The 27401-nt window shown below is 49.9% G+C and overlaps 1 protein-coding gene across 3 annotated transcripts in view; it reads left to right on the forward strand.

Moving 5' to 3' along the window:
* Positions 1–429: 429 nt before the first annotated feature.
* The window catches only part of SYT6 (synaptotagmin 6), an 84525-nt gene continuing 57553 nt past the window's right edge, over positions 430–27401 (forward strand). Inside the window, exon 1 of one of the 3 annotated variants that reach the window (XM_054024635.1) lies at positions 430–812. In XM_054024635.1, the coding sequence (XP_053880610.1) occupies positions 659–812 (154 nt within the window). In that variant the 5' untranslated portion in view covers positions 430–658. Of the gene's footprint in view, positions 813–1859; positions 1891–27401 lie in introns of those variants that run through there. The other 2 variants (XM_054024637.1, XM_054024638.1) reach the window with 2 other exon arrangements.

Below are 27401 nucleotides of genomic sequence, written 5' to 3' on the forward strand. Positions count from 1 at the left end.
AATTACACAACATAACAACGGCCGCACTCCCTATCGCTGTCCATAGCCTGGTACATTAGCACTGGCACAAGCCAGTAAATAAAACCTGTTTCTTTCTGTGTATTGCTCTCTGCAATTGGAAGCAGTGTGTAGCACACTCCCTGCTTTCCGCTAATTCTGGTGACAAGCTGTTCCTGGCTGGAGGATTCCAACGCTCATTTTTGTGCACAGAAGCTCTTAGGCTTGGATTTGAGCTATGCACCTGGGCAGGGGAAATGTCTCCTCACGTGCTGAGAGAGAAGGTGCAGCAAGTAAGAGGTTAAAAAAATGCTCTGGGCTGCAGCTTTAAAATGTAACATGGAAGGTATCAAACTGAATTTGGTAGGAGGTTCCTTGTCTGGCACACGCCTTGGCGGCACAGAGCTATCTGATCTCAGAGGCAATCAGACAATCAGACACTGGCTGGATCACAGGAAGCTGCCCTCTGGCAATCAAGTCCTAACTCTGAGAAGGGCTCAGCTCCCTGACGTCTCAGGGGCAGTGTGCAGCCAGGCACAGCACAGGAGCACCAGGAGGCAGAGTGGGTGGTGGTGCGCTCCTGGAGATAAATACGTTCTTTCCCTAGTTTGGTTTTCCTAGACAGTCAGCTAGGGGGAGAGTGAAGGATGCAGTTTGGGAGATGAGTGCCACCAAGGAGGACAACCGGTGTCAGAAGGCAGTTCGGATTGTCACCGACCTGTGCCGGAAGAAAAGCCTGCCCAGCCTGGATTTGGACACCTGCAGGGGATTCCTCCTCCTGCCTTCAGACCAGAGCCTGAGTATCTCGGAGCCAGGTACAGTAACCCTTGCCCTGCAGGGCTGAGCTCTTCCCGTAGGTAAGAGAGCTACTGCACACCAAGAGCCAAGGCAGACTGGCATAGGAGGTGACTTCTCCAAAGGGACTGGAGTTGGCACAGATGTGTAGCTAGCAGCACTGATAATCCCCTTGCCAGGAGCTGAGGGGCTGTGTCTCTGTCTCTGTGTATGTGTTGCCATTGACCCCCATCCCGTAGTTCTGCTGTCATGTTCTGTCTGGAAATTCCAAGGAACCTGTTGCAAGTTGGAAGTTCTGAAGCTAGCAGCTGCAAGGACAGCTAGAATGGGAATGGAGAGGGAGGGGATGTTACCAGTGCAAATAACAGAGGGACAATCCTGCTGCAGAGAAGTCTTGTCTGTTAAAGTTTCTGTGCAAGTCCCAGGTTGTACTGACAAGTTAGATACCTGTAGTAAACACAGCAGTGGTTTCAACGACCAGAGTAGCCTGTAGTGTTTGTCCATATCTCTATTTAAGGAGGACAGGAAGGGCTTGAATCGATTTGTTTAACTAATGAGGCGTTTAATAGACTTTTCTGTATGTGTTTGCTAGCAAAAGCAAGTGCAGTTGTAGTTTCACATCTGTCCCCAGTTCTTCCTTGCCAGCCGGCTAACACTAGAGGGACACCCGGGCATTTCAGAGACTAACTGAGTCTTGGGCGCTGCAGCAACAAAGGGGTATTTCACCCTTTAAGTGAGGTTAATTTCCTGCATCTCTCTGCCTATCAGCTGGTTATTCCAGGGGCTTCTAGATTAAATGTCTCATTGCAGAGGAATCCTTGCACCCCACCTCCACAGTTGGGCGAGATCAACCAGGCAACCTCTTTTGAGGTTATAACGCTGTATTTTAGCACTATCCTTTTTTGGAATGCGGCAGGTTGCCCACAAAGTGCAGAATCCGTATTCAGCAATATCTGTCAGCTGCTGAGCGTCTTTTAACATCTTTAAAGAGAACGTTCTGCCATCACCAGTACTCAGCCTGCGCAGATTGCGTTAGGCAGTTCTCACAGACTTCTTGGGCCAGATTCATTCAGTCCAGTGGCGTGATCCCTGGGAGGGGTAAGTATTTTGCTATATTGTTTCTTGTTCTTTTAAACAATTCATCTTATTTAAAAGCATCACTATTGTTATTATTTAACACTTACATGGTGGTGGTGCCTGGGCCCCCATTGTGTCCCAGAGCATCCCAAATCCTGCCAGTCTTGCAGGCTGGTCCAGGGGATGTGCTCAGAACAGGCTGGCAGGGCAGTCATTGTAGCCTTAGTAATGGGGCCTTTGGTGTTCAGCACAACCCGTGCAAGGCGCCAGCGTACAGGGCAGCGGAGAGTCGCGTGCTATCGCCTGTCTCCCGCTTTGTGTGTTTGCACAGTGCATGCCATGTGTAAAAGCTCTGCCAGATATCATGTCTGTCTACATCTTTCTGCTGCCCGCAGCACTACACTGTTAGCATGCCAGTCGGAACTGACGTCTCTATTTCACAGCTCCTTATTGGAGTGTCTGTGTATTTGTAGAGCATAGTATTAGGGATTGTTGGCTTAAAACAAGCCCTAGGCTAAACCTGCGCCGAAGGGGTGAAGTGAGTCTGTTAGGAGGTGGACAGGGTAACATTTCCCTGGTTTTGGCCATAAGTGGAATTACTGGAGTCTCACCCAGCCCGTGACACTGGTGGTGTCTCCAAGCAGAGCGGCACTGGGAAGTCCTGGAGAATGCTATTCCTACAAGCATTTCCACACCCAGGAGCCCTGGTTCAGAGACTGTTAGCGTGCGGACAGTTCTCTAACCCCACCTGGCACTTGGGACCCTTTGAGATTAGCCCAGCATTAATTTTCTCAGTTTGAGCTGCAGACTCTGGGGACTGCTACTGGTCTCTGCCAAGAGAGGGCCTGTATCCCCCTGCCGGAGCAGGGCAGCATGGAGCTAATGGGTTCTTCTGCCCGAGGCAAGATAACACATCTGTGTCCCCAGGGCAGTGCAATGAGTGGGCTTAGGGCTCTCGGACCTTGCTCTCAACAGTAGGAGATGCTGGGGTGGGGGTGTACAGAAGAGGGGAACCCTGCAGAGCCTGCAGGAGGATGGTGTCACCACCTTCCACTCAGCTGCTCCTGCTTCCCACTGCAGCCAGCACGCTCCCCATGTGCATAGGAGCAGTTTGTGCTGGCTCTGTGCCCTGCACTGGGCTGATCCTATCTGTGCGTGTTAAGCAAGGCAGCTGTGCTGCATTGGAGTTTCTATCCATTATGTATGTGTGTGTGTGTCTGTCTGTCGGTCTACCTACTGCTGTTTTGGGCTACGTACCTGTATGTTAATTCGAGTCACTAATGTTACAGTGGCACATTGCTACCCGGTGTTTATCCATCAGCCATTTAAAACCCCATTAGCCCCCCCACACACAGGGAGAACTGCAGGCAGTTTTTCCTTGCCGTGGCCTGTCCCATTTTAACCGTTCGCAGCATTATACCCCTTTGAGGGTTCAAAACTCTGTCTGATAATCACTGCAGTGTTCCTAGCTCAGACTGGAGCTACATCCTGTATGTGAACCTGGCTGTAGGAGAGGATCATGCTGAGCAGATTGAAACATGAGCAGAGGGCTTGTTAATAGCTGCTTCCACTGCCTCTGCTCACTGGTCCCTGCGTGGGGCAAGCCAGGGCCATGTGTATGCCTACAGAGCACTCAGCACACTGGTCAGTGCCCAGCTGAGCTGGCAGTGCTAATTCTAGAATGTCTGACTGCAGAACTTCTCCAGCCCAGCAAATGAGCATATTTGCATATTGACCTGAGTACAAGCAGCTGCAATCTGTCTGGGGCCTTCACTTTCATAAGAAACTTCTCCCAACTACTATTATTTATTATTTGTGGTATGCCTCAGTGCCTCTCTGAACAGTCTTAGCCTGCCTGCTACACGTTTTGAGTTAGAGACCTATGCTAAGCAAATCTGTTGGCAGCCACCTGGAATACTGGGCTCAGATCTGGTCACGTCTCCTGCATGAGGATGGAGCACCAGGCGAAAGGGTCCAGAGGTGGGCAATGAAAATGCTGTGTGCAGGGAGAGTGCGATATGAGGACAGGCTGAAGGAAGAGACTGTGCAGGTCAGAAGGAAGATGAATGGGGGGCCATTAGTGAGGTGTTTACACTAAGGAATGGTGTAGAGCAGGTAAACTGGGCCCTTCTCTTTACTCTCTCTCATTATGCGAGAACAAGGAACACCCAATGAAAAGAGAACCTTTGGTGGAAGGACGTATGTTTTTACACAATGTTTAACATTCTCCTGTGGAACTCCCCACTGCAAAGTGTCAATGAAGCTAAGGGCTTGGGAAGATTAAAAATAGATTAGACATTTATATGGATAATGAGAAGATCCAGTTCCATTAGAGAGCATCAAATGTTTATAGGGGATATTAACCTTCCTGATTCGAGGCATAACCCAGTCACTAACTGACGGGGGGGTTAGGAACACGCTGCCACATAATGGGCTATTCCATTAGCGGTGCTGGATGCTGTGGAGGGAGGATACTGAGCTAACCAGATGCCCAGTTGGACTTCTGGGTTCTAGATGCTCTTGTTTACATGTTGCACTTGGAACACACAACCCCTCTCCGGTGTACGTCCAGTTAACTCGGGTATTTAGCCCATCACTGACTTGGGGAATGGTAGTTCTGCTTATTCTGCACCACATAGGGTCATTTATCAATCCAGCACAGAACAGACTGAGCCAGACAATCTTGTGTGAAAAGTCGGATCCAAGCCCCAAGCAAAAGCCTGCAGATTGTATGGTAAAGACGATAAAGCCTTGAGTATAATTATAATGGTTGGTGCAGTAAAGGGAAGGCAGCAGCTGCAGGACTTTTCTTCTGCGTTACCTGTTGTCACCGAGACAAGACTGACTCTTTCTCTAATCAGATTATCTCTGGAGCCATTTCTCTATCAGAGTTTGATAGTTTGGGTCAATCTGTTAACCAAGGAATAAATCAAGCAGTGTTTGCAGTTTCTGTATCTGTTTATCTATCAGACTTTGATTTGCTACGTGCCCATCACCGATGTTTAGGTGCAGTTTGCACCTTTTGTGTAGACTCCAGAGACAACTGAACTAACGCTACAAGGCTAGGAGCCATGGCTGTTCTGCATGGCTGCTCCTGCTTGTCACCAGGCCTGTAGGAAAGAGTGGATTTGGGGATGGGCTTTCATAAGCCAATGGAGAGCAGTATGTGCTGGGCAAAACTGCAGTTACACAGCAAATGGCCAGCCTATACTAACCCTGTTCAACGGCTTCTGGTTGCCCTGGTCAGTGTCTAAAACTGTGAAGGCATAAACCTTTGCCAAACCGTTCGTGAGCTGGAATAAAATCGAGGATAAGCTGAGCAGGTTTTTATGCAGGGATCCTTTGCTAAAGTGCTTTGGGGGGTGTGCAAAAGGTGCTACAGTATATAAAAGCAGATGTTGTTCCATTGTATGCACTTAGGGTTATATATCAGGTATTTCTCCCCTAGTCAAAGTGCACGGGTAAATGCAGCTGCAGCGTGTTCCCAGTCCATTCTGCAGTGTTGTTTACACACCAAAGGCGTGCTGCCGGCTGCTGCTGGCTAATACTGCAAACAGATCATTAAGTCAGCTAGAAAAATCAAGGATCTGAATGGGAATTTAGCAGGGGAGAGAGCATCACTGTGCTTTGCCTGCCTCAAATCCCCCCTGCAGCTCCATCTGGAAATCCCGCTTCTCTTCAAGTCTGAAGCTGTTGTGCAGTGGTGCTGTGAGCTGTTAAACAGCTCATCTTGCTCCACCCCAGGGGCAGCTGCATTTAATGCTGGCAGAAGTGAACTCTGAAATATCAGTTCATCTTTATCATGGCACTTGGATACCCCGGTAATAGGCACCTTTGCTGATGGATAGATGGGTTACCTATCTCACTGTGGCAGTGTGAGGCTCAAAGTTAGCAGAGCACTTTGAGATACTGGGGAACAGGCTCCAGAGAAGTGCAGAATATCGATTGTTGTTTGTTTGTATGGCTCTGGAGTCAGGATTGATGCCCGTTGTGCTGAGTGCTGGACAGGCGTGCAGTGAGAGAGTCCCCGCACTGAGGAGCATACGGGCTGAGAATTGTGCCCTCTCCGCAAGACTGCAAGTGACAATGTTTAATAGAAACAGAGGAGCAAATGCAGTGTGACAGTGTTTTACTTCTGCCCATCGTCACAGTGGCTGAGCTGGGGATCTGGGAAGCCATAGCAGGTCTGCCAGCTAAGACAGCAACCCTCCAGGCTCTGCCATACCGATGTCTGAAGTGCTCTTTATTATTATTGTTTGTTTGTATTATTGTCGTGCCTCTCCAGAGCTGGCCGGAAGCTTTCTGCCAGTGAGAGGGCAGGAGGAGAGCTAAGTCCGGGGTGCATTTCTCATCAGGTGAGGGGTTGTAGGCTAAAGCTTCCTCATGCCTGCCATGGAGTGCAGCTTTCCATGGGGAAGGGTGTCTCATTCCTAACCCGCTTCCCCTGTGCCTCAGCGAAATGGACTGTCCAGCCGGGAGAAAGGGAGGGTTCTAGGGTCGCTTTGCTGCAGGTGGGTGTGCCTTATATTGTAGAAGTACAATGCCCCGCCTTCCTTTGGGCTGGTGTCTCGCAGTGACGTGAGAGCGGACCAATCAGCGCACACTCCCACTGTGACATCGCTCCCTGAAGTGCCCACCTGCAGGGGGCCATGCACACAAGCAGGATGGCCCTGGGGTGAGGCGGGTTTGGAGGCTGTTCTGTGGGCACCTATGTCAATACAGTATCTCACACCCAGGCTGCTCCCATCTGCAGCTCCAACATGCTGCTAGTCAGATTCCCCGTGACATGGCTGGCGTGAAGTGTGACACGCCGCTGGCCACACGTGCAAATCCCATCACGGGAGAGCAGATGTGCCATGCAGCAGGCAGGCCACGTAGCTCTCGACAAAGCCTGTCAGAGGCCAGCTGAACTGCAGCCAGGCATGAGCGTGTGGGACTGGGGGTACATTTCACCCAGGGGGGCACTTGCCTACCCCCCCCCCCAAGCTTCCTCCGGGAACTGCTCTGTCAGGGTTTGTCTGCAGGGGACGTGCACCCCTGGTTTGCCTGGCCTTTACGCGCCCTCCCGTGCTTTGTGTGACAGAGCCCAGGGGCCGGCCGGCCTCCTCACTTGTGTCCCTCCAGCTTTATGCTGCTTTCATGCCATTCACCCCAGGGAGTGACACAGCTCTGCTGGCATTAGATTGGAGAAATGCAGCTGGGACTGGGCCCCAGGTTTTTTACCTAGAGGGCATGCTGTGAGCCCCCTGGGGTCCCACTGCTGGGGACGGGGGCATGCATGGGGGCGCACGTAGTTCGTGATGCTGTGGCTCCGTCGTGTAGCCTGATCCCATGACACGTTTGGGGTGTGTTGGCTTGTGTCAAGAGCAGGCAGTGTTGGGTGCTGTTACATTCAATCGAAATCCCCCTCTGTAAGCTACACCCTCTGTTTGCCTTTCATAAAAGACCTGCCTGTGCCACGCCAGTGCCACCCACCCCCTGCCCCACCCCAGACAGCTGGGATCGCTCAGTCGCCTGCTTTCTTGCCAGTAAAAGCAGCTGTGCGCTGGTGTCTGATGCATTTGGTGCAGCAGCTCCCACAGCAGCCTGGGGACACTGGTTGGTTAGACTACCAGCTGCTGACTGTAGATTGCGTACCTGCACCGAGGCAGCTAACGAGCCCCTCCTGGGGGGTTGGTGTGTGCAGAAATGGCCCTGCCACAATGCAGTCTGAGCAGTGCTCCAGAATTGGTCTGTGGACAGTCAGGGTCCCTTGCCCTCCCATTGCTCTTAGCAGCTGAGCAAGCTGTTCTTGGACTGAGAGGTAGATTCTGTGCTCACAATAAATGTTTATTGATTTATGGTTTATTACTACATCCCTTTTTGCAAGCTAGACGCATCACATGATGCTGTAGTTGCGACAATGAACCAGTAGTGGGCCTGATCCTGTGTGGTGCTGCGCACCTGCAGTTCAGCATCTTTCAGGAGCTCTGCAGTGCCCTGAGGTGCTGCCCCTTAGTGGCACAGACTCAGGTTGTAAAATCCCGGCTGTTATATCTGTCTGTCTCTCAGTCACTGGGGACAATACCACCCTCCTGCCTGGTGTTCAGGCCTGTAACCTGGGCAGCATCTTCAACTCAGACCTCTCTGGATCCTCACCTCCAGGTTAGGTCTAAAACTTGCCGATTCTTCCTGCATAGACACAGCCTTTCCTATCCACCCTCCTAGCCAGAACTCTTGTCCATCATCTTGCATCTTGAGTACTGCAACGTCCTCGTCTCTGGCCTTGACAAATGGGCTCCGACACCTTTCCTAACCATCAGAATGCTACTGCAAAAGCCATTTTCCTAGCCTGTCACTTTGGCTACATCACCCCTCTCTTGTTATCCCTCCACTGACTCCTCCTTCTCTGTCACATCACTGCTGTCTTCCCTTGTGAGGTTTTTCACTGCCTATTCCCACCCTACTGATCTCTCCAGACCTGGGCTCCCACCTCCTACCAGCCCATGCTGGCAGCCTCCGTCACCCACCTGTTCAATAACATTCAAGTAAGCATCTTTGTGCTTTCTCCCATGCTGTCCCCCACGGGCTCCCATAAACACCTGCAACACTAAGGAATTCCTTCAAAGTACTCCTTAAAACTCTCTTTGGAGTGACTCACTGATACCACTGCCCGTCATGCTGACTAATACTGTGTCCCTGATCCCTTGTGCTCCCCCATCAGTCTGTGGCTTGTTTGATACTTAGATTGTTTTGTTCAGTGTTTGTACAGTGCTGAGCACAACCGGGGTCTGCTTCATAGCTGGGCTTCAGGACACCACAGTAACACAAATAATAACAACAACTCTACTTCTCTGTCAGCATTACTCAAGGGCCAGGGCTCTGGTACTCAGACGGGAGTTGGTACATGACTGAGAATCACAGTGAGCTCTCTCCAAAAGAAACCCCAACTCCTTCCTTTAGGGAATCTCTCCTGTCCGGTGCCTGGAGGCAGCAGGTCTGGCCTGAGGGAAGAGCGGAATTCAGCTAGTAATCTGACCAATGTGTTTGGAATTCCCCAGTCTGTGAAGTTGGTGGGTGCAGACTTGGGGTCTTTTTGCTTGGTGGCCCACTCTGGAGGTACCCCTGGCTTTATTGCCTGGAGACATAAAATTCCTTCTGTCAAATGAGCAGAAGCCCTTGGGGGAGAAGAGCAGAGGAATCGGTATAGTTAGAGTTGAAAGCGCAAAGTGAAATCCAATGATGGATCACACACACACCCCCAGCAATGGCCAAAGACAAATGTCATGGAGCTGTGGGGGAGCCCCAAGTGCCCAGGTTCTGGGCCACTGCTTAGAGATACTGCAGCATTGTGTGACATCTGAGAGACTGGGCAAAAGCCAGTGTGTGAGAGTGTGTGTGTGTGTGTGTGTGTGGGGGGGGGGGGGATGGTCAGTAGAGTCTTGAGAAACAGGAATCTGCAGTGGCAGGTTCTCAGTTCATTTAACTGAACCGTCCATCAGAAGGAAAAGATCTAGTTAGGTCACAGCCATCCTACCTCTCCCAGGGGCCAGTGCAGGATTCAGAGTCCTCATTGTCAGCTTCACAACATGTTATTTTTCTGTGGCACGAAAATGAGCTCCTCTGGCGGCCCGCAGACAAGTTTCCTTCAGAGTCTGACAGAAATCCGCTGGTCTGCAGAATTAGGCTGCCCCTCAGGGCTGAATTGTGTTACTGACTCACTCCTAATGTCCTGGGGGAGCAAGGCCCAGAGGCCTGGGGCATTCTGGGAGCAGGGCCGCCCCCTGGAAGGCAGGGTTACCAATAAGTCATGGGCAGGCAATCTGAATGGATGTGGTGGGTCAGAAGGGGTGTGAGAGACAAGCAAGATATTGAGAGCGTGAGTCCAAGGCGGGATGAGAATTATAAAATGGATCCAATACTGGACAGAGACCCAGTGGAATAAAATGGGAAATAGGTACTATGCTAGTGTCTTAGAGGCTGGCAGGAGGGTGTTCATGTGGGAAAAACATTGTCTGGTGGTTAGAGAGCTGAGACTCCTGGGTTCTGTGTCAGGCTCTGAGAGGGAATCTGGTGTAATGGTTAGAGAAACTGGCTGGGAGCCAGGATTCTGGGCTCTGGTCCCAACCGTGGCTCTGAGGCAGGGCGTGACCCTGTGTAAACCAATTAGCTGCTCTTTTACCTCAGTTTACCCATATGTTAAATGCATCCCTGCCTCATGGGGACGCACTGCAGCTTAAGGACTGAATGATTGCAAGGTACTGTTGAGATGTTCCCAGTAAGTCCCCACCACAGGTGCTGGGCGCTAGTCTCAGTAAAGCACATGGAACCTGCCTCAAAACTCACTTCTTCCATGCACCCACTCCTGCTGACTCACTGCTGTTAAAACGCTTCCCCGCCCCCTGGGATACCAACGTGGAGAGAGGAGGAAGGAAATGGCGGGCTTGGCAAAGCGTAAAAACAAGGAAAACAGAAGGCCCTAGGCTAAGCTCCCAGTTCCTGGCACACGTCGTCTGTCCGTATAGGCCCGGTCCTGTTTACCTGTAGCCCTGTGTGTAGTCCTGGGGGGTGCCCCGTGTAAGCTCCGGGGGCAGGCAGCGGGCCTTGGACAGTGGGGAACACCCTGTTGGCACTAAACAAACACTCATAAACAGTAACTATTCTAAACACCCGCACGTGAATGTCTCTGCTCTGTGGCTGGTCCCTGCATACAGACATGCGGGTGCCTCTTCATGCGCTACAGCTCTCCGCATTGCATAGACGTTGCTGGGCACGGACGTTGCTTGGGGTTTTTCTATGGAAAATTTGCCTCTGAAATTTGTTGGGAAAAAATTCCGCTTGAGATGGCGCATGTAGCAGGGAGACCTGACGGAAAAGCTGCATAGAATTGTGGCGTCACTCCTTGCTGACGCTGTGCTGCTACAAGCAGAGCTCTGAACGAGCAGGTGTGTGAATTACATTAGTGCACTGGGCATAATGGATTCATTCGAACCATCGTTAAAAATGTATTTTAAACAAAGACATTAATACAGTAACATGCCGTGCCATGCGAGTCCTAATCCTCCAAAGCAAAGATATTCCTTGCTTACACTTCCACCGCCAGCGGCCACGCAGGTGAGGAGGAGCATGTAGGGGAAAAGAGCAAACAGGGGAGACACAGGGACAGACACCTACTTTATCTACACATTGTGTAACACACTTGTAAGAATGTATGTTGCGTTCCCCTTTAGTGGCTGGTCCACATATAGACTAAGAGCCTACTGCTAGCTGATGGAGTTCTTCCTTTAGTTCAAATAATAGAGGGCTCCCTTTTGATGTTGAAGGTTCCAGGTTCAAATATAGGGTGTATTACATTTGCAGGTTACATCTTTAATCAAACGATATTAAAAGAATATTCAACCTACAAAACCAGAGACATGCAGATAGAGACAATAAATGGATCATCTATTCACACGTGAATGTTTGTATTTGTGTGTGTACCTATATATGTAGCTGTATTTGTGTAGTGTGTTTGCACATGTAAAGAACATGCACACACAGAGCCTTGTGGCGTGCGTGTGTTGGTAGCATCCCTCGGCACAGATGTGGGTTTAGGTTTAGCTGATTGTTGTTGGCTGAATCATTCCTGAAGCCGTACAGTGAGGCTGATCATGTTTGTAGACTTTTTTGTGTACCTCGGAGCCTATTCCAGTGCAGCTGCAGTAGCCTCATACATAGTCAGGAATCAGAATCTAAAACTCCATAGAAACAGCCAGCCAGATCTCTGCCAGTGTTAATTGTGTGTGTGGAGTGGGCTGCGGAAGGTGGCTAGGAATTGGGCTCAGGAACAGAAGCCTGGTTGGTAAGTCCACACTTCCAAAGTTGCTTTCTTAATTTTGGTTGCCTTTCTAAATGTAATGCTAACCCTTCCTCTGCATTAGCACAGTTTGCCTCAGCGGTTTTGTTTGAAACATTTTCTTGTGCTTTCAGATATTTTGCCTAGATTGTGTTGAGACCAAGCATGTGCTTTTAACTACTTCATATCAGAGCAAACCCTTTCTATCCTCTTCTCTGTTGTTGGGCAAAATGAAACTGGGAAGCGAGTGATTTTCTATTTGCAGATGTTTGTTGGTGCTTGACATCTTTTGCTTGTTAAACTAGTCTCAGCGTAGCGTATGCCGCACTTTCATGCCGGCTATGCACACATTCCAACATGTGTGTATGTATCAATGAGAGATACAGAAACCTCAACAAAACCAGCCCTGGATCTCATTGCCTGACACAATTCTTCATTTCACTTTATAGCGGAACCCCTGCTTGCTTTTTTATCCCTGCTCATTTTCTCACTGTTCACATATTTGGTGGAATTTCATCTTTTCCCTGAGAAACCCTTGTTTTCGTCTTACATTCCTTGTCCAGTTTGATATTTTCCCTCTTCCTTCTTGTCGGAGGCAATGACTGGTGCTCTTTCTACCTGGGAATTTTGTCTGCCATAGATGTCATCATTTCACTTTGATGAACTCACTAATCTAATAGTCACTACTAATGAATAGCAGTTGTTCGGGGGAGATAGGAATCCTCTCGGCACCATGCAGTGTCTTTAATTAGACTTACACATTGCAAAATGGCATCCGAGTGGGGCTGAGGAGGGGGGAGATTTGGAGCTGTTGTGAATGAAATTGTAGACAGGGGATGCAAAGACGAAGTTACTCTCTGGGGAGTGCTAAGCATTTGGAAGCTGTGGATGCTAATTAGGGCCACCTTGAAATTTAGTTCAATTTGTTATAGTACAGTATGCTAGTGTTTGACAACATCTGAGGAAACTGTGCAGCAAAGACTGCAGGCAGGCTGCCAGGAACTCAGTTCTTCACATACCCACCGGAAACCTCATTAGGACAGAAAATCCAGGTCCTGTCTGAATAGTAATTGCATAGAAATTCCAGTGTCCTGATGCCTGCTGTACTGTAAATCATCGTTCTGATGTTCCATCCATGTTTGCAGCTGATGCAAGGAAATGTATTTACTATTGAAACACAGTCTTAGGTCAACACCTCCAAACCCCACTTGAATGCACCTTTCTATGTGCAGTGTAGTTTGTCTGTCGGCCGTGGGCAAGCATCTGCCCGAGAATCATCTGGCCGAAGTGCTGCATCTGGTCTCTGGTTAAAAGGTTTATTTTGCTGGGAGGTTACGGTGCATGGCACAGAGCCACACAGCTCATTAGAAAAGGCAAAGGAAGCTTGGCATCTGCCTATAAATCTCCAGGATCAGACGGTCCTGCCTGCATGAGCTGCTGCTGTGTAGCACATCTAGGGGTTAAAGAGCTCTGCCTTTGCTACAAGCTAATAAAAACAACAGCAGCCTCTCACAATAGGAGCCAGCGGTGCAGAGCAGGAGTGGAGAGTTCTCAATCCCTCAGCTGAGCCTGAAGTCCGCTCTTGAGCCTTTCTACCAGAGATGGTTTCCGTAATTGCTGCATTACCAGGCCGGGCGATGCCGGGTGTCGGGAGCAGGGAGCTGGGGCCAAGAGAAGCACTGACCCTTGCACAGAGCTCGGCTGGGGTATCCTTCCCTGCAGCCTGCAAAGAGGCTGTGTCAGTCACGTGCTGGGGGGAGTCTTAGTGTAACCCACACACCTCCTGGGTGGGGTTTTTCTGTCCCATCTAGTGGCACCAAGACCACTTAGAGAGAGAGAAAATGAGTCTGCTCTACAGCCTTCGCTCAGAGCTAGTTGGCTTTTAACTCCTGCTGTAGAGGCTCATGCACTAAGCTCCAGCGGTCCCTGGTTCAATCCCGTCAGCTGACGACCGGGGTCTCTGTTGGCGTTACATTAGCACACCGCCACAGCTAGTGCCGTTGGGAAGTCACGTCTGATCATCGAAAGTGGGACTTCAGTGGTGACCTAAACCCACCTGGAGCCAAACTGCCCCCCTCCTGGATCCCCCACACCAGGGGAGGCACTGAGACCAGAAACAGCCACTTGTCCTTTGGAGCTGTGCCAAGAGAGGGCGCCCTCAGCACGTAGTTCCAGCCTTGCCCCGGCACGGAGGGGAGGTTTGAGCAGGCTGCCTCTCGGCTCGGCAGCGGGGCGGAACAGTACTGGTGACATGTATTGCTGTCCCAATGTGCTGTTCTATCCAAGCCAGAGCATTTAGCAGAGCGGCAGCGGTTTTGAACTAGCTTGCAATGGGAAGATTTCTGAGGTCCTGGGCTCTGCTCACTTCTGGAGAGAGAGAGAGCCAGAGAACAACTCTGCTTCACACAAACTTGTGAGGTTTTGAAATCTCTTTCCATTCCAATGTGGAACAAAAGCAAAACCTATTGAGCATTTTTGCAGAACGGGCACTTTTGGATCCACACGGTCAGATCGATCTATCTATCTATCGAGATCCGACCGTGTGGATCCAAAAGTGCCCGTTCTGCAAAAATGCTCAAAAGGTTTTGCTTTTGTTCCACACTGGAATGGAAAGAGATTTCAAAACCTCACAAGTTTGTGTGAAGCAGAGTTGTTCTCTGGCCACTTCTACTCAGGTCCCAGCAGCCAGGGCCGGCTCCAGGGTTTTGGCCGCCCCAAGCAGCAAAAAAAAAAGTCACGATCTGTGGCGGCAATTCGGCAGAAGGTCCTTCACTCCGAGCGGGAGGGGCCGTCCGCCGAATAGCTGGACCTGTCGCCCCTCTCCGGAGTGGCTGCCCCAAGCACCTGCTTGCCAAGCTGGTGCCTGGAGCCGGCCCTGCCAGCGGCCTCGGCAAAGAGACATGGTGTGCACGGATTATTTAGCCTTCACTCAGGGGACACCACTGTCTCTCTCTCCTCTTTATCCCAGCAGAGTTCACAGATCAAAGGGCCTCTGGCCTTCTCAAGGGAGTGAGCCTGCTAAAGTACGTGGGGCATTTTGCGGGAGGAAAGTTGTGAGGTTCAGTTGCAGCTATTTAACATGAGCCAGGGACAGAACAGCAGTCCTGTGTATTCAGTATTACTGAGTCATTTACAGATGTTGCTACAGCACATTATGATAAAATGTCATGGGGTTAGCACACAGCCCCATACTATAATTATACTCAGCATGGCTTATTATAGCTTATTAGATTGGCATCTGTTAGGCAAAAAGCATTGACAACTGTTACGACTACATTTATAACCCTCTGGAGAGCAGCTGATTAAGACAAGACACCCTAAATCACTGAGGAATTGTGTTCTCCCTGGATGCAGGAAGAAGGGTTTTTTACCTTTCATTTTTTATATTGGAAAATATATTTTGGAGCTTCTCTTAACTAGAGATGCTTCTACCGCTTCACTGTAGTAGCTGAGCACCTCCCAGGAATGAATTACACAACATTCCTCACACCTGTCACGTGTGGTTTGTCTCTTCATCCTCTCCGCAGGGGAGAAGTGTGCGCTCAGAGTGGCTTGGTTTGGTAAGGTGTGCTTTTCGGGGGCAGGGTTTGGTTGGTTCTTGTTTGGGTTTGTGGGGGCTTTGGGGGCACGGGGAGATTTTGTTTTGTTATTTGCATCTTGTAGCTGAAAACTATCCTTCTGCTTGCCCACCTCGGCCAAACGGCAAGCCGCGCATATGCAGGGTGCCAGGATTCCAGAGGCAGGGTTCTTACTGGGGCAGTAAACTTGTGTTCCTTGCATTGAACCATGACTCCTTGATTCTCACATGCCTTGTATCATCCGTGTAGGGGCCTTGCCTTTTTGCGAGCGTGGCTGCCCATTGAAATGGCTGCTTGATTCTCTAGATACTTGTCTGAGCCCCACTCCGTTAGTATCTGCTGCCTCTCAATGATTCAGGGATTTATCCTTGCGACACCGCTGTGTGACAGGGAAGGTCTCATCCCCACTTCACAGATGGGGAACTGAAGCACAGGGCAGATTAAGGCCGTGGCTAAGCTACGAGCAGGGAGTGAGTCCCAGCTCATGTAGACACACTTGCACTAGCTCTCATCCGAGCTAGCGGGCCAAACATAGTGGGGCAGCTGTGAACAGAGCATGGGCCAGCTGCCTCAAGTACAACTCCACCTGCCCTCCGCCCCTGGTGCAGCCTGGGATGTCACACAGGGTGGAAAGAGGAATTTGCAGAGATCTGCTACACTTGGAGCCCTTATGGTAAGAACAGCTCCGGATTTTAAAGGAATTTCATTGTACAGCAAGTGTGACCGTTTGCTTATTACTTGGCTTGTGACTTTTCTATAGCCCTTGATGCCAGATTAAGAAATTACACATTTCACTCCATCCTCAGTCTTGAACTTTCCATTTTCTTCTTTGTGGCCTGAAGCTTTCCAGTAGAACAGATTGCAGATTTCTTTCTATTGCTAATCTTTGGCTTGTCAGCCATGATCTGATTCAGGCCATATAAACATATCAGGGTTTTGTAACCTTTCAGTGTTTCAGTGTGCATCTAGTGAAGACGAGAGGAAGGGAACTTGCTGCTTTATGACAGACAGCCTGCCTGCCTAAGCTGGAAGCCAATTCCCCATCCCTTTGGGAGACAGGTGGGCCTGGCTCCAGATACCCCGGAATATTGGGGAAGTTTGCAGTTGGAACAAAGCTCTTCATCTTGGGCCTGTCTCAAAAGCTGTAAATTGTACTTTGTGTGTGTGTGTGTGTGTGTGTGTGTAACTATAAAGGGAAGCTATGATCAGTGGTGATGCACAACAGTGAGTCAGGGATGGCTGCAGAGTTTCTGAGGGGCAGAGCCCAGAGCCACCCCATATGGACAAAAATACAAAGCACTTACCAGCTGTGGCCTGGGTATTCCACTCACACCAGACACAGGTAGAATCCTGCAAATTAAAGATGGCTAAAGGCAGACTGATTTTATGCTTGTGATTCGATTTTCCCCATCCTGCTAGGTGAGGCACTGTACTTGCAACAATCTAGAGGAGCAAAAACTAACTATATCTCCTCTTGAACATTCAGTGTCGTCGTCCCCTCCCCCCCCCGAAGCTCTGTCGCTTATGTGTGGTATTGCTGCTTAGTAGAGATGTCTTGGAGAGAGCCAGGATTCATTAGCTGCGCTTTGCCTGGCTGGAGCCTGATAAGACGGAGGCTTTTCATACATGGAGCAGGCACACAGAATCCTTGTGCTCGTCAGTCATTTATGATCCTTTGCTCTTTGCTGGGCAATTAAATCCTTCCCTGCCTCACTCCACCGGGTGGGGCCCAAGAGCCAGACTAGAGACTTGAGTCAGTTCCCATTATAAATTAAGCTGCCTCTGCGTTTGAACCCTCCCCCCCCCCCCCCCCGGGTATTTCCCTGGGAGTTACTGCCTCTGGGGTTTGGTTTGGTTTTTAAAGCCAGAGCACAGTGAGCCAGCTGGCCACCCCCATGAGCTGGTTCGCTAGCTGTGCCTGAATGGCACTCGTCAGGGAGATTAGTGGGCTCGCTGTCCTGTTCTAAAAGCATCGAGCCACATGCTGAAAGGCGCTGGGTACGGGGGGAACGTCAGCCTTTCCCCCAGTTCTGGGGTTCATTTATTTCCCTAAAACACACCATTAAAAGACAAAGGCTATGTCTACACTACTACGAGGCTTTTAGCAACATGACTGTGCTGCTACAGCCGTGCCGCTAAAAGCCGTGCAGTGTAGCTGCTGTTTGTTGGCAGGAGAGAGCTCTCCTTCCACCCCCCATGAGCGGCTCTGGCTTTGTCGGCAGGAGAGCGCTTCTGTTCACACGGGCGCTTTTCGTCGATAAAACTATTGTCGTTCGGGGGAGGGAGGTGCCGACAAAGTGCCAGTGTAGACAAACCCAAAGAACGCAGGCTCCTGCTGACAGACCTGAGACTGGGAAACAGAAGAGGCAATTTCAAGGCCAGGTGTCACGTGGTAGCTACTCTGTGCTAGAGAAGAAGTGAGCGTGTAATAGCCAGCTAAGATGGCAAAGGGACCTGCAGCCCCTCCCCCTGCACAGCCTCCTGTACAATTTGCTCTGAACCAGGAGCTCAGCACCAACCGAGGCCTCAAGCTGCAGCCTGAAGGTGGAGATGAAAACCCCTGATCTCAGCAGCATCCAGAGATGGTGAGCTGTGGCTGCTGGGCCAGGCTCTGAGCCTTGCGATTGCCTTCTTTCCTCAGCAGAGAGTCGGGGGTGAGACAGGCGAGAGGGAAGCGATGGCATGTGCCGGAGACAGAGCATGGTGTACAGGTCCATTGCTGTGCAGCTCAGGAAGTGTCCCTTGGTTTGAGCATCCAGGCTGATAAGCTTTGCTGGTGCAAAGGGTTGTATTCACAACAAGGTTAATCCTTTCTCCCAAGGCTCTGCTCAGAGGCCTTTTAGAATGCCACTCGCTCACGTTCTCTGAGCGTCCCTGCTCCCAGCACGTTATAAATGACAGCAAAGCAAGCAAAGGGCCAGCCAATCCAAAATAAACATCGCTCCTGGAAGCCAGCGGCCAGGTCTCTCCTCTCCTGTGGTAGAGTCTGGCACTTTCGTTTCCAGTCAGAACTGAGAGGGGGCATTGTCCGAGCAGCAGCTCCCGAGGTGTTCTGGTGCCTCGCTCGGTAATCCTGTACTTTGGCTTTGCTGCCTTAAGCTAAGCCGTTCCCCCGTGCTAGAATCGAGCTCTGAAGGTAGAGTAACGGACTCAGGGAAAAGTTCACCTTCTGTCCCACTGACGGTTGTGTTCACAGAACGGATCCTTAGCAGGGATGGGAGAATTCCTAGTACTGGGGCGGTTATGGCCGTGCAAGTGCAGAGCTGTTGTGAGCAATTCCCCAAGGTTTAAATCCTGGCGCCTGGGCCCCAAGCCCCGGCCCACCTGGGGCTAATCCTGCCAGGCTAGTGGTGGGGCCCCCTCTTCTGTCGGGCTTCTGAAGAGAAAGCCACGCGGAATCTTTCCTTACATTTCTGTGCCTGCCTATGTTCCTCTGCGTCACCATGTCTCCAGCTGGAAACACAGCTTGTCCCCCTTGCGCCTGCCTCATTCGTCTTTCTCTCCTCCAGCATCCCCTCACTAACACGCAGGAGCCATGCTTTAATCCCCAGGCAGCATTCTGGCCCAGCCTGCATGAGACACAAGGGATCAAATAACGCTGGGTGGGGTTTGCTCCCATGTGGGCAAAGGGCTCGAATGCCTGGGTTGGGTGTTGATCTCTGAAACCTGATTCTCTGGCCTGTCAGACCTTTGATCCGGCTCTACGGTCGCTGCCTAGGTGGGAGAGCTGCTGCCAGCCAGAGCGGTGCTATCCAGAGGAGCCCACAGCAAGAACCTGCCATTGGGTCTGTTGGTCCCCAAGCCCCGTAACTGGAATTCCCCTTCTGCAGGTGAGGGAGAGCAGCTCCGACTGGGGGAGGAACCCAGAGGAACAGCTCATTTTCCAAAACCCCACATGAGCTCACTGCAGTAGAAAGCATGTGAGATAAAAGGGGGGTGACTGTGCTGGACAGCCAGGCTACGGTGCTGCTAAAAGCCTTCAGCACTTGAGAAATCACTTTAGTGCATCTCTCCCTATAGACTGTTACAATAAAATGGCAATAAACGGGTTTCAGACACATAGCAAAGCTGCAGCTGTCACCAGCCTCCCTCCCCCCAGAGCCTGAGGACATGGGGGGCATGTCGCCGTCCAGTGGCATAGGAAGAGAACCCTCATTCAGCTGGTTGGGTTGCATTCAGTTTAGTTTCTTTGCCATTTGCTGGGAAGAGCAGCCAGTGCCGAGGTGCTCTAGGAGATGGCCCGCAGTCCTGTACTGCCAGGTGGACGGTGTTCTTATTGAGATAGGTGGGGACTGATGCTGACGTAGTCACTGTGATAGTCTCCATATGGCTGGGCTGTAAGTGTCCTCCAAATGTTTGCTCATTTCCCCAGCGCACTGTAGCTCCACAGCTATCCAGACTTTCCTGCTGTTCTGGGATGGAATTTGTTGGAAGTCTCTGCTGCTGCTGAGAGGTGCTTAACTGAAGAGAGGACAAATGCTTCAGCGGGTCTGTTCCAGCTGCTTTTGAAGCGCCCATGTTCTTCACTATTACATGTGCTTGGAAGCAGAAGCTCCTTGGCTTCCATGTGAATTCCCTTCTGTAGTGCTGGGCATTGGCAGAACGTGGCCAGGGCCTGTCGCTTTTGTCCTTTGAAAAGCTCCAAACTTATGTCCTCGCTCTGATTGGCAAAAAAGATTTAATTCTTGCCCAAGCCCCCAGACTAAATTCAGAACAAAGTCTTGCGTAGAGTTAATAATCTCTGCAAATCCAGGCTTGTCTAGAAGACGTGGCCAATCGGGTCTCCGCCCCGGAAAGTGCAGGAAATAGGGTACCCTGCTGTTAGCATTCAGGCAGCTGAGACAAACTGAGGCAGGGACCAGCCAACCCTAGTTACTACGGAGGCCCACCTGAGCAGCGATCAACTGATTCCCCTATAAGAGCAGCAGGAAGCTCTCGAGAAGGGAAGATGCTCAGGGAGAGACGAGCAGAGGCCTGCCAAGGCAGGGAGTGATGAGATTCCAGCAGGGAACCGTGAGCGTCACGTGGGGATAGAGAGACTCCAGAGATTGTGGGGTGAATAGGCTCCAGCAGGGAATACTGAGGTGTCAGGGAAAAGGCTCCAGGCAGGGGAGGCCTGTCAGACTCCCAGCAGGAAAAGTGGGAGTCTGAACTTGGTGGAAATCTGAGAATTTCCTGTGGGAAATTTTGTTATTTTACTAAATCCAGCCCCACGGAGGGGAACCAGAGGAGAGTTTGTTTGGGAATTTGTTTGAGAAAGCCCTGAAAGAGGGGAAACTGAGACAGGTGCCGCAGAGCCACCCTGAGCCACGAGGGGCTGTTATAGAACTGCCCAGGAGTGGCATGCCTGTGACGCTCCCCTTTCTTTGCCCACTGCTCTGAAAAGTCCCAGGAGGAACACCCATGGTACAGGCACTGCCTGTAAGCAGCAGAGGAGAGGCACAGCAAAGCAGCCAGCACTGTGTGTATCAGCAAGGCAAGCAGTATGGGGCCCGTCCGCACAGGTTCCCCTGCCATATCTCTAATAAATGTTTGCTCCTAGTGAATTTCGTCTCAGTAAGTGGCGCTATGCATTTCACCTCCACAGAAAGACACCGAGCAAAGTATCAAGTTAATGAGCACTCCGGGCTCCCAGGCTGTGCTGAAGAACAGTTTCGTTTATGGCTAATATTGTCCTCTATTGATGAACATTAGAGGAGGTGCATTCTCTGCTCTGCCATGTGCTCCTCTTCAGCCTCCATAGGAGGGGAGATAGCCACACACACAGTCTCCCAGTCCACTAATGTGTGTAACTCCCCATTACCTTATCCTCCACCTGCAGCAATGGGTGCGCTGTGCATTGTCACTGTCTTAAACCTCGATATCCGTAAAGGCAGGGAGCATTCTCCATTACAGGTAAGTTCAAACCAGTGGGTTTATCTTGGTAGTGACTGTTCAGCATCCCCACTGATGCGGAACCCCAGAGGCAAGAGACCAGGGCCTAAATGGAGTTTATGCAACCTCCATCCCTTGTCCTCTGTGACTGTGGGAACTAATGCATTTCATAGCGCCTAAATACCACAGAGACGGGCTCACCAAGGCCCCCATCCAGCAACATACCAATGTAACAACGGCCAGACTGGTCAGACCAATGGTCCATCTAGCCCTGTTTCCGGTCTTCCAGCAGTGGCTGGTACCAGGTGCTCCAGAGGGAATGAACAAAACAGGGTAATTATCAAGTGAAAGCAAAGCACTTAAACTCATGCATAACTTTAAGCACATCGGTAATCCCATTGGATCTATGCACAGACTTAAGTGCTTCGCTGGACTGGGGCCTATAACATGGTAGAGACAGCTGGAGGCCTTCCGAAGCTCAGCTTTCTCCCATTTTCTGACTATGCTAGTGTTAGCCCTTCCTCTTCAAAATGAACCTCCAGCTACATATTGGAATACAGTACGGAGAACCCTGCTAATAATGCACTAATGTATGCGTATATACTGTCTGTACTGTGTTTATCATACAGCCTTTCATCTGAGGATCTCAGCACCCTTTACAAGGTTGAGTTAAGTCTCACATGCTCCTGTGAGGTTGGTATTATTTCAAGCTCGCAGAGAAACTGAAGCAGAAAGAAGTTAACTTCCTCAGTGTCAGGAAGTGAACCAGTGTCAGTTGGGAACAGGACCCTGAGCCTGGACCACTGCTCTGTCCAGCCAAACACATGGCCTGTCTTCCTAAATAAAGGCACTGCCCACTCTCTGTGAACAGCTGCCACCAACAGCTAAGCATAGTAGTTTTTCTTTTCTTTTTGCTTGCAAAGATCCAGTCTTCTCATGGAAAGACCCTGTACCTACTTGGCATTAATGATATGGGAGAACTTTCTTGGAGCTACCTGGTTAGATCATCTGTGTATTCAATCAGCTTTGATGTGAAGAAGATGGTACTTGAGTTTTGATATCCTATAGCTGTTACCAGATTTGGATCTTTCTGGCAGGGTGGATGATGTTGATACACTTTGTTGCTATATGTAAATACACTGCAGGAACTGAACCTGTTTTGCATTAGCCCCTTAATTATACAAATATGTGTTTTGATTACTGCTTTGTAATTAACAATAAATAATGGATTGGTTTAGTGCCTCTGTGGGCTTGGGGAATAGCACCATATGGTAGAGCAGAATTGTACTACTTGCTTAATTTTCTGCTAATGGCCAGTGGGGCTGAGTCACAAACGTGAGCAAAAAGGGTTGGCAGCTCATCAAAGAGATGGAAACCACATAAGCAAAGGAAGGGATCGGGGTCAAGTTGATCAAGTTCACATGTTGCATTAAAATCTGGTGCGGAGGTGGGGGCGGATCCATTGAGGACTTTGGACAGCTCTGCCTATCTGTTTTTCTGTTCTACCTCGGGTGTGAGCATTTTTCCATCTTTGCTTTTTATTGGCCCATGTCCTGTTTTGAAATTTCTACCCAGGTCACTAGGTAAACAGCTCTGTGGTTTTCTATCAAAGCAGCAGCTTCAGTTTGAGCTGCTAGGTCTCCAGCATATCTCCGTTTATCTTCCTTGTGTTGCTTTTCACAGCTTTTGTCTGTTTTCTTATATGCCTCCTTTGCCTTTTCCAGGAGTTCTTTGGTCTTAGCATTCTGGAGTTTTCTGTTCAGTACTTTTCTGTTCTCTATGAGAGGCCAGATTTCTTGGTTTATCCACTTCTTCCTTTGTCTATTTTGATATCCAGTTGTGACGGCTGCAGCTTGAATCACACTGTCTCTGAGCACTGACCATTCTCCCTCAGAACCAAGCTGTATCTCACCTTCCTCTGCCTCTGGCAGTGTCTCAGATCTGTCCCTTACTTCCCGTTGGGATTTCTCACAGTACTCCTCTGTTTTCAGTTTTATACTCTTAATGTTCTCTACCACCTTCTGTTTAAAGCTGATCGTCTCAATTTTAATTTCAGGTTAGCAGTGGAAAGGTTGTGGTCACTGCGGAATATCTACAGCGTAATAGGACCTCATTCTGGGACAGGTGACCTGATGCTCAAGCTAATGGAGATGCGCTCAATCTTGAGTGTTCATTTTGCCATCCGGTGAATTCCATGGTTCTTTGTGTGGGAACAGGTTACTTGCAGGAATGAGGTCAGAACCAAGTGCAGCTCACTGAGTCTTTCCCTGTTTTGGTTGATGGTCCCCAGCTGATCCATCCCCGTTGCTCTTTCCATGTCTTCGTTGTCACAGCCTACTTTAGCATTACAGTTGCCCATCACCATGCTGATGTGCCTAGGTCCCAAGTCTGGAATCCAGGGCATCAGTGAGATTAGATTGATAGGTGTGGATGAGAAATGCTGCAAGCAAGAAAAGAAATATCTCATTTACTCAGGTCATAGTGACAGCAAACCCTCAGCGGTAATACACTCATTGTGGAAAAATCACTCATTAATTGGGACCCTATTAACCAATGCATCATATACGCTTGACTCCAAACCAGAGTCCAAGAGATGTCAATCGTACAGCGCTGTGCACCAACCAAGGAACAGAGTAGTGGGGAAGAGATGAGTTCTGCAATTGTATCCAAAGTGTGATTGACAGAATATCTAAACTATTCATTGCCTGCTAATACTGTTCTGTGGTTTGTGATTGGTTATCTAGGCACATGGTATGATGTCTGTTTGCTGAATGAAACTTCTGAAGCAAAATAGTTACAAATAATGAATTATGCAATTGGATTAATCATAATTCAAGTTGAAATTCATTAACCGTAATAAACCAGTGTCCAGACTCATGAAGAAGGAATAATCTCACCCTCTGCATAACCAATCTAGAACTCAGAACAGAACTTTTTCACAAAGTTGTTAATGAGCCACTTTTCCAATTATTCTACCAGCTCTAGAACTCATGGAAAGGACCTCAGTGGCATTCAGGCACTGGAGTCTGTAAAACACCCCAAGAAATAATATATGGAGATATACCTATCTCATAGAACTGGAAGGGACCCTGAAAGGTCATTGAGTCCAGCCCCCTGCCTTCACTAGCAGGACCAAGTACTGATTTTTGCCCCAGATTCCTAAGTGGCCCCCTCAAGGATCGAACTCACAACCCTGGGATTAGCAGGCCAATGCTCAAACCACTGAGCTATCCCTCCCCCCATTACAGAGGGTGGGAAAAACTGTAGCTGCCTATGGAACAAGGGTGGTTTGGACTGAAAATGTGAGGTTGCCTCGTATGCTCTGGGCAACCAAACATAATTGGTTAGATCCAGCCACTAGCTCCCTCCAAGATCTCTGTAGAAAGCAGGTTGTCTCCACGCTTAGCTGGCAATAATTAGGTGGTTTTGATGCTTATAATCTTATATAATTACTCTCAAAATATCCTCTGATTCATCCCAGTCTTTGAAGTCGGCGCTTTGCATTCCAATAAGCCCTCTTGTTGAAGGAGCATCTTGTAGTGGTAAATTAAACTTTTCAGAAGTCATTTCTATGTAATTGAAACTTTGGTGTAGCTGACTCCAGGGCCTGGTGTCTCCATAGCAGTGTGGGACACTCTTTAGTAGGGACAAAGGGTGCTCTCTCTGTGTATGGAGCTCTGCATTCCTGCGCCAATGCCCTTCCACTGGGGCCCTGCATGGCTGGAGTCACTCTTCATGGTACTGCAGAGCCCCTGGATTGCCAAGTGAGAATCTGGGTGGGAGTTTAGAATCAGCCACAGGGAGCCAGGCTTCCAGGAAGGAGGGGTGGGGTCCATGCACAATGGCTCGTGGCTCCAGGCTGAAGGAAGGTTCCTTGCCGCATGGATCTCAGATCTGTAATGCTTGGAAGGGGCCCTTGAGCCTCTCCGAGCAGGATATCAGTGAAGTTTTCCTTGTGGAGATTTCTACCCCACCTCTTGGGAAGGGAGCTCCAGCCATTGGAAGATATGCACACAGCTAAACCTTGCAAGAATGCTTCATATAAAGCTATCCGGATCAAATTCTGCTCTCATTTACACTGGTATCGATCCAGTTGAACTGCATTGACTCCTGTGGAGATACTCTGGATTGACCCCAAGCGTAACTGAGAACGGGATTCAGCCCACATTCTATGATGGGGAGCCGCTGAAACCAAGACTCCCCTTCAGGCTGTGACAGTTTGAAAATGTGCCCTGCTCCTTTGAGACCATGCACGGTGCATCTGAAGCAGCCCCTCTGGGTTCCTGGGCTGCTGTCCCCAACAAGCCCGGCATTCATCCCTGGCACCTTTTGGTATCTCTGTGGCTACTGCTAACGCTGCCCTGCACTGGGCAGTGAAGTATCTGATTACACTCCTGGGGAAAGAAAATCATTGATTTCTTTTCTTTGCCTGGTCACACTGGCAAAGAACTCGGTAACTGGGGGGTCCCAACTGCCTTTTACTAAGGTCTGCCCTGTTGTCCATTCTGGGAATGGAAACACTTGCTCTTCGGCAAGCTTCTCAGATGGCTGGGCTGTGAAGTACCTCACCTTGCCTGGAGTCATAAACCTGTGCTAGTTCCAGTTGCTACCGTGGGAAAGATACAATGACTGGTGACATTTGCTCTTGTCATTCGAGTTACTGGTGTGAACAGAAGCTGTTCTGAAAACCAAGTGCACCCAGCTCAGCTGGGGACCGGTGGGGCTGTATCTCAGTTTGCATTGAATGCCCTTTGTTGGCGGAGTGGCTGCTACATGGAGGCTCCTTTCAGAGAGAGGCGGCTTTGCATTCCTTATTGCAGCACACAAGATGAGAGAATGTCTGAAGGAGGATAAAGCTCTGTCCAGCCCCTAATTGTTTTCTAACCTGTTTTGCTGCCGAGAACTTAATGAAATATCTCCCCATCGCTTGTGACCCTGAGTCGCCTCTATCTGATGGGGGCTTGTTTCTCCAGGAGCACAGATTTGGTGCTTAACAACACATTCACATCAGGCATCCAGCCTGTTCGGTAGCTTGTGGAAAGCAAATCAGCAGCAGTTAGACTTGGAAGCAACAGATGCAAATGACCTTTCTAGTTCAAGAATGTTTCAGGAGATATTTCCGTCGCTTACAGACACCAAGAGAACATGGCCGGTTAATTAGAATTAGAAGCGTGATTGAAGCACAGGACACCACCCAAATGGAAACAAGTAGCCGAAGGACACAGCCACAGAACTATCGGCTGGCTGACTGGCACCTGACGCTAATGCCAACAAACAGCTGCCATTAGAGAGCAGGTGGGGGATGCTTCTCACCCTGATTGGGCCCTATGCGGGCCTGAAGCTGGGACTCCACATTCATAATGGGGGCAAAGGTGACTAGATTTTCTTCTTAAATGCCCTGGTAAAAAAAGCTCTTCATTTCACATTGCTTTCGTCCCTCCCTCCCCTCCCCGAGCCTTCCAGAGCTTAGTCCAAGCTAGGTTCCTGCTTCCAAAGAGTCCATTCCCTATTTCCCAGGTGTTCTGGGATTGCTGTTCCTTGGGGTGCTCTTCTGTTCCTCTTGTTAAAATTATGCTTCTGTCCCATATTTTCCCTGCTTTCTTGGGTGTCTCTGCACAGGTCACAAGGCAGAGCTCTGATGGCCAATGTTTGTGTATAGCTGAGATTTAATGGAAGAAGCTAGTGTTTCACTTCCCAGATAAATGCAAGATGAGCTCTTCTCTTCCATTAGCCCATCTGTGCCTGAGATTTCCAGCAGCTCCTTGTGCGCAGATTACAAAGTCCAGCTTTTCAGATGTGTAGTGCTGGTGCTTCTTGGTGGAAAAAGAATTAAATCGCCTGTCGGTGTATGTCCCACAGGGGCTGCCATAGGCAGGGCCGACAAAAGGGGGGGGAAGCCGGTACAAATTACCAGGGCCCGGCGGTCCGGAAGGGGGCCCAGGGCCCGGCTTCCCCCCCGTCTTGACAGCCCTGTTTAGCCAGTCCGCCCTGGCTGGGGGGCCCAAAACAATTTTTTCACCTGGGCCCGAACCCGCTCTCGGCGGCCCTGGCCATAGGAACAGAGCGTCTTTGCCTCTCCCCTAGCCATAGACCCTCGTAGTAATCTGACAAAAACCCACAGTCTGATTGCCAAAAGCTCTGGAGATAGACCCATACATCTTCATAGCTGCTATTGTGACAGAGAGGCCCTCACATGACTCCGCCAGGCCCTGCCATGTCGGTAGTGGTGGTGGCTGGCTTGCTGTACTGGCATCCTTGCCCATGGA

This window comes from Malaclemys terrapin, chromosome 4 (assembly GCF_027887155.1).
Source record: "Malaclemys terrapin pileata isolate rMalTer1 chromosome 4, rMalTer1.hap1, whole genome shotgun sequence".
Taxonomy (NCBI): domain Eukaryota; kingdom Metazoa; phylum Chordata; order Testudines; family Emydidae; genus Malaclemys; species Malaclemys terrapin.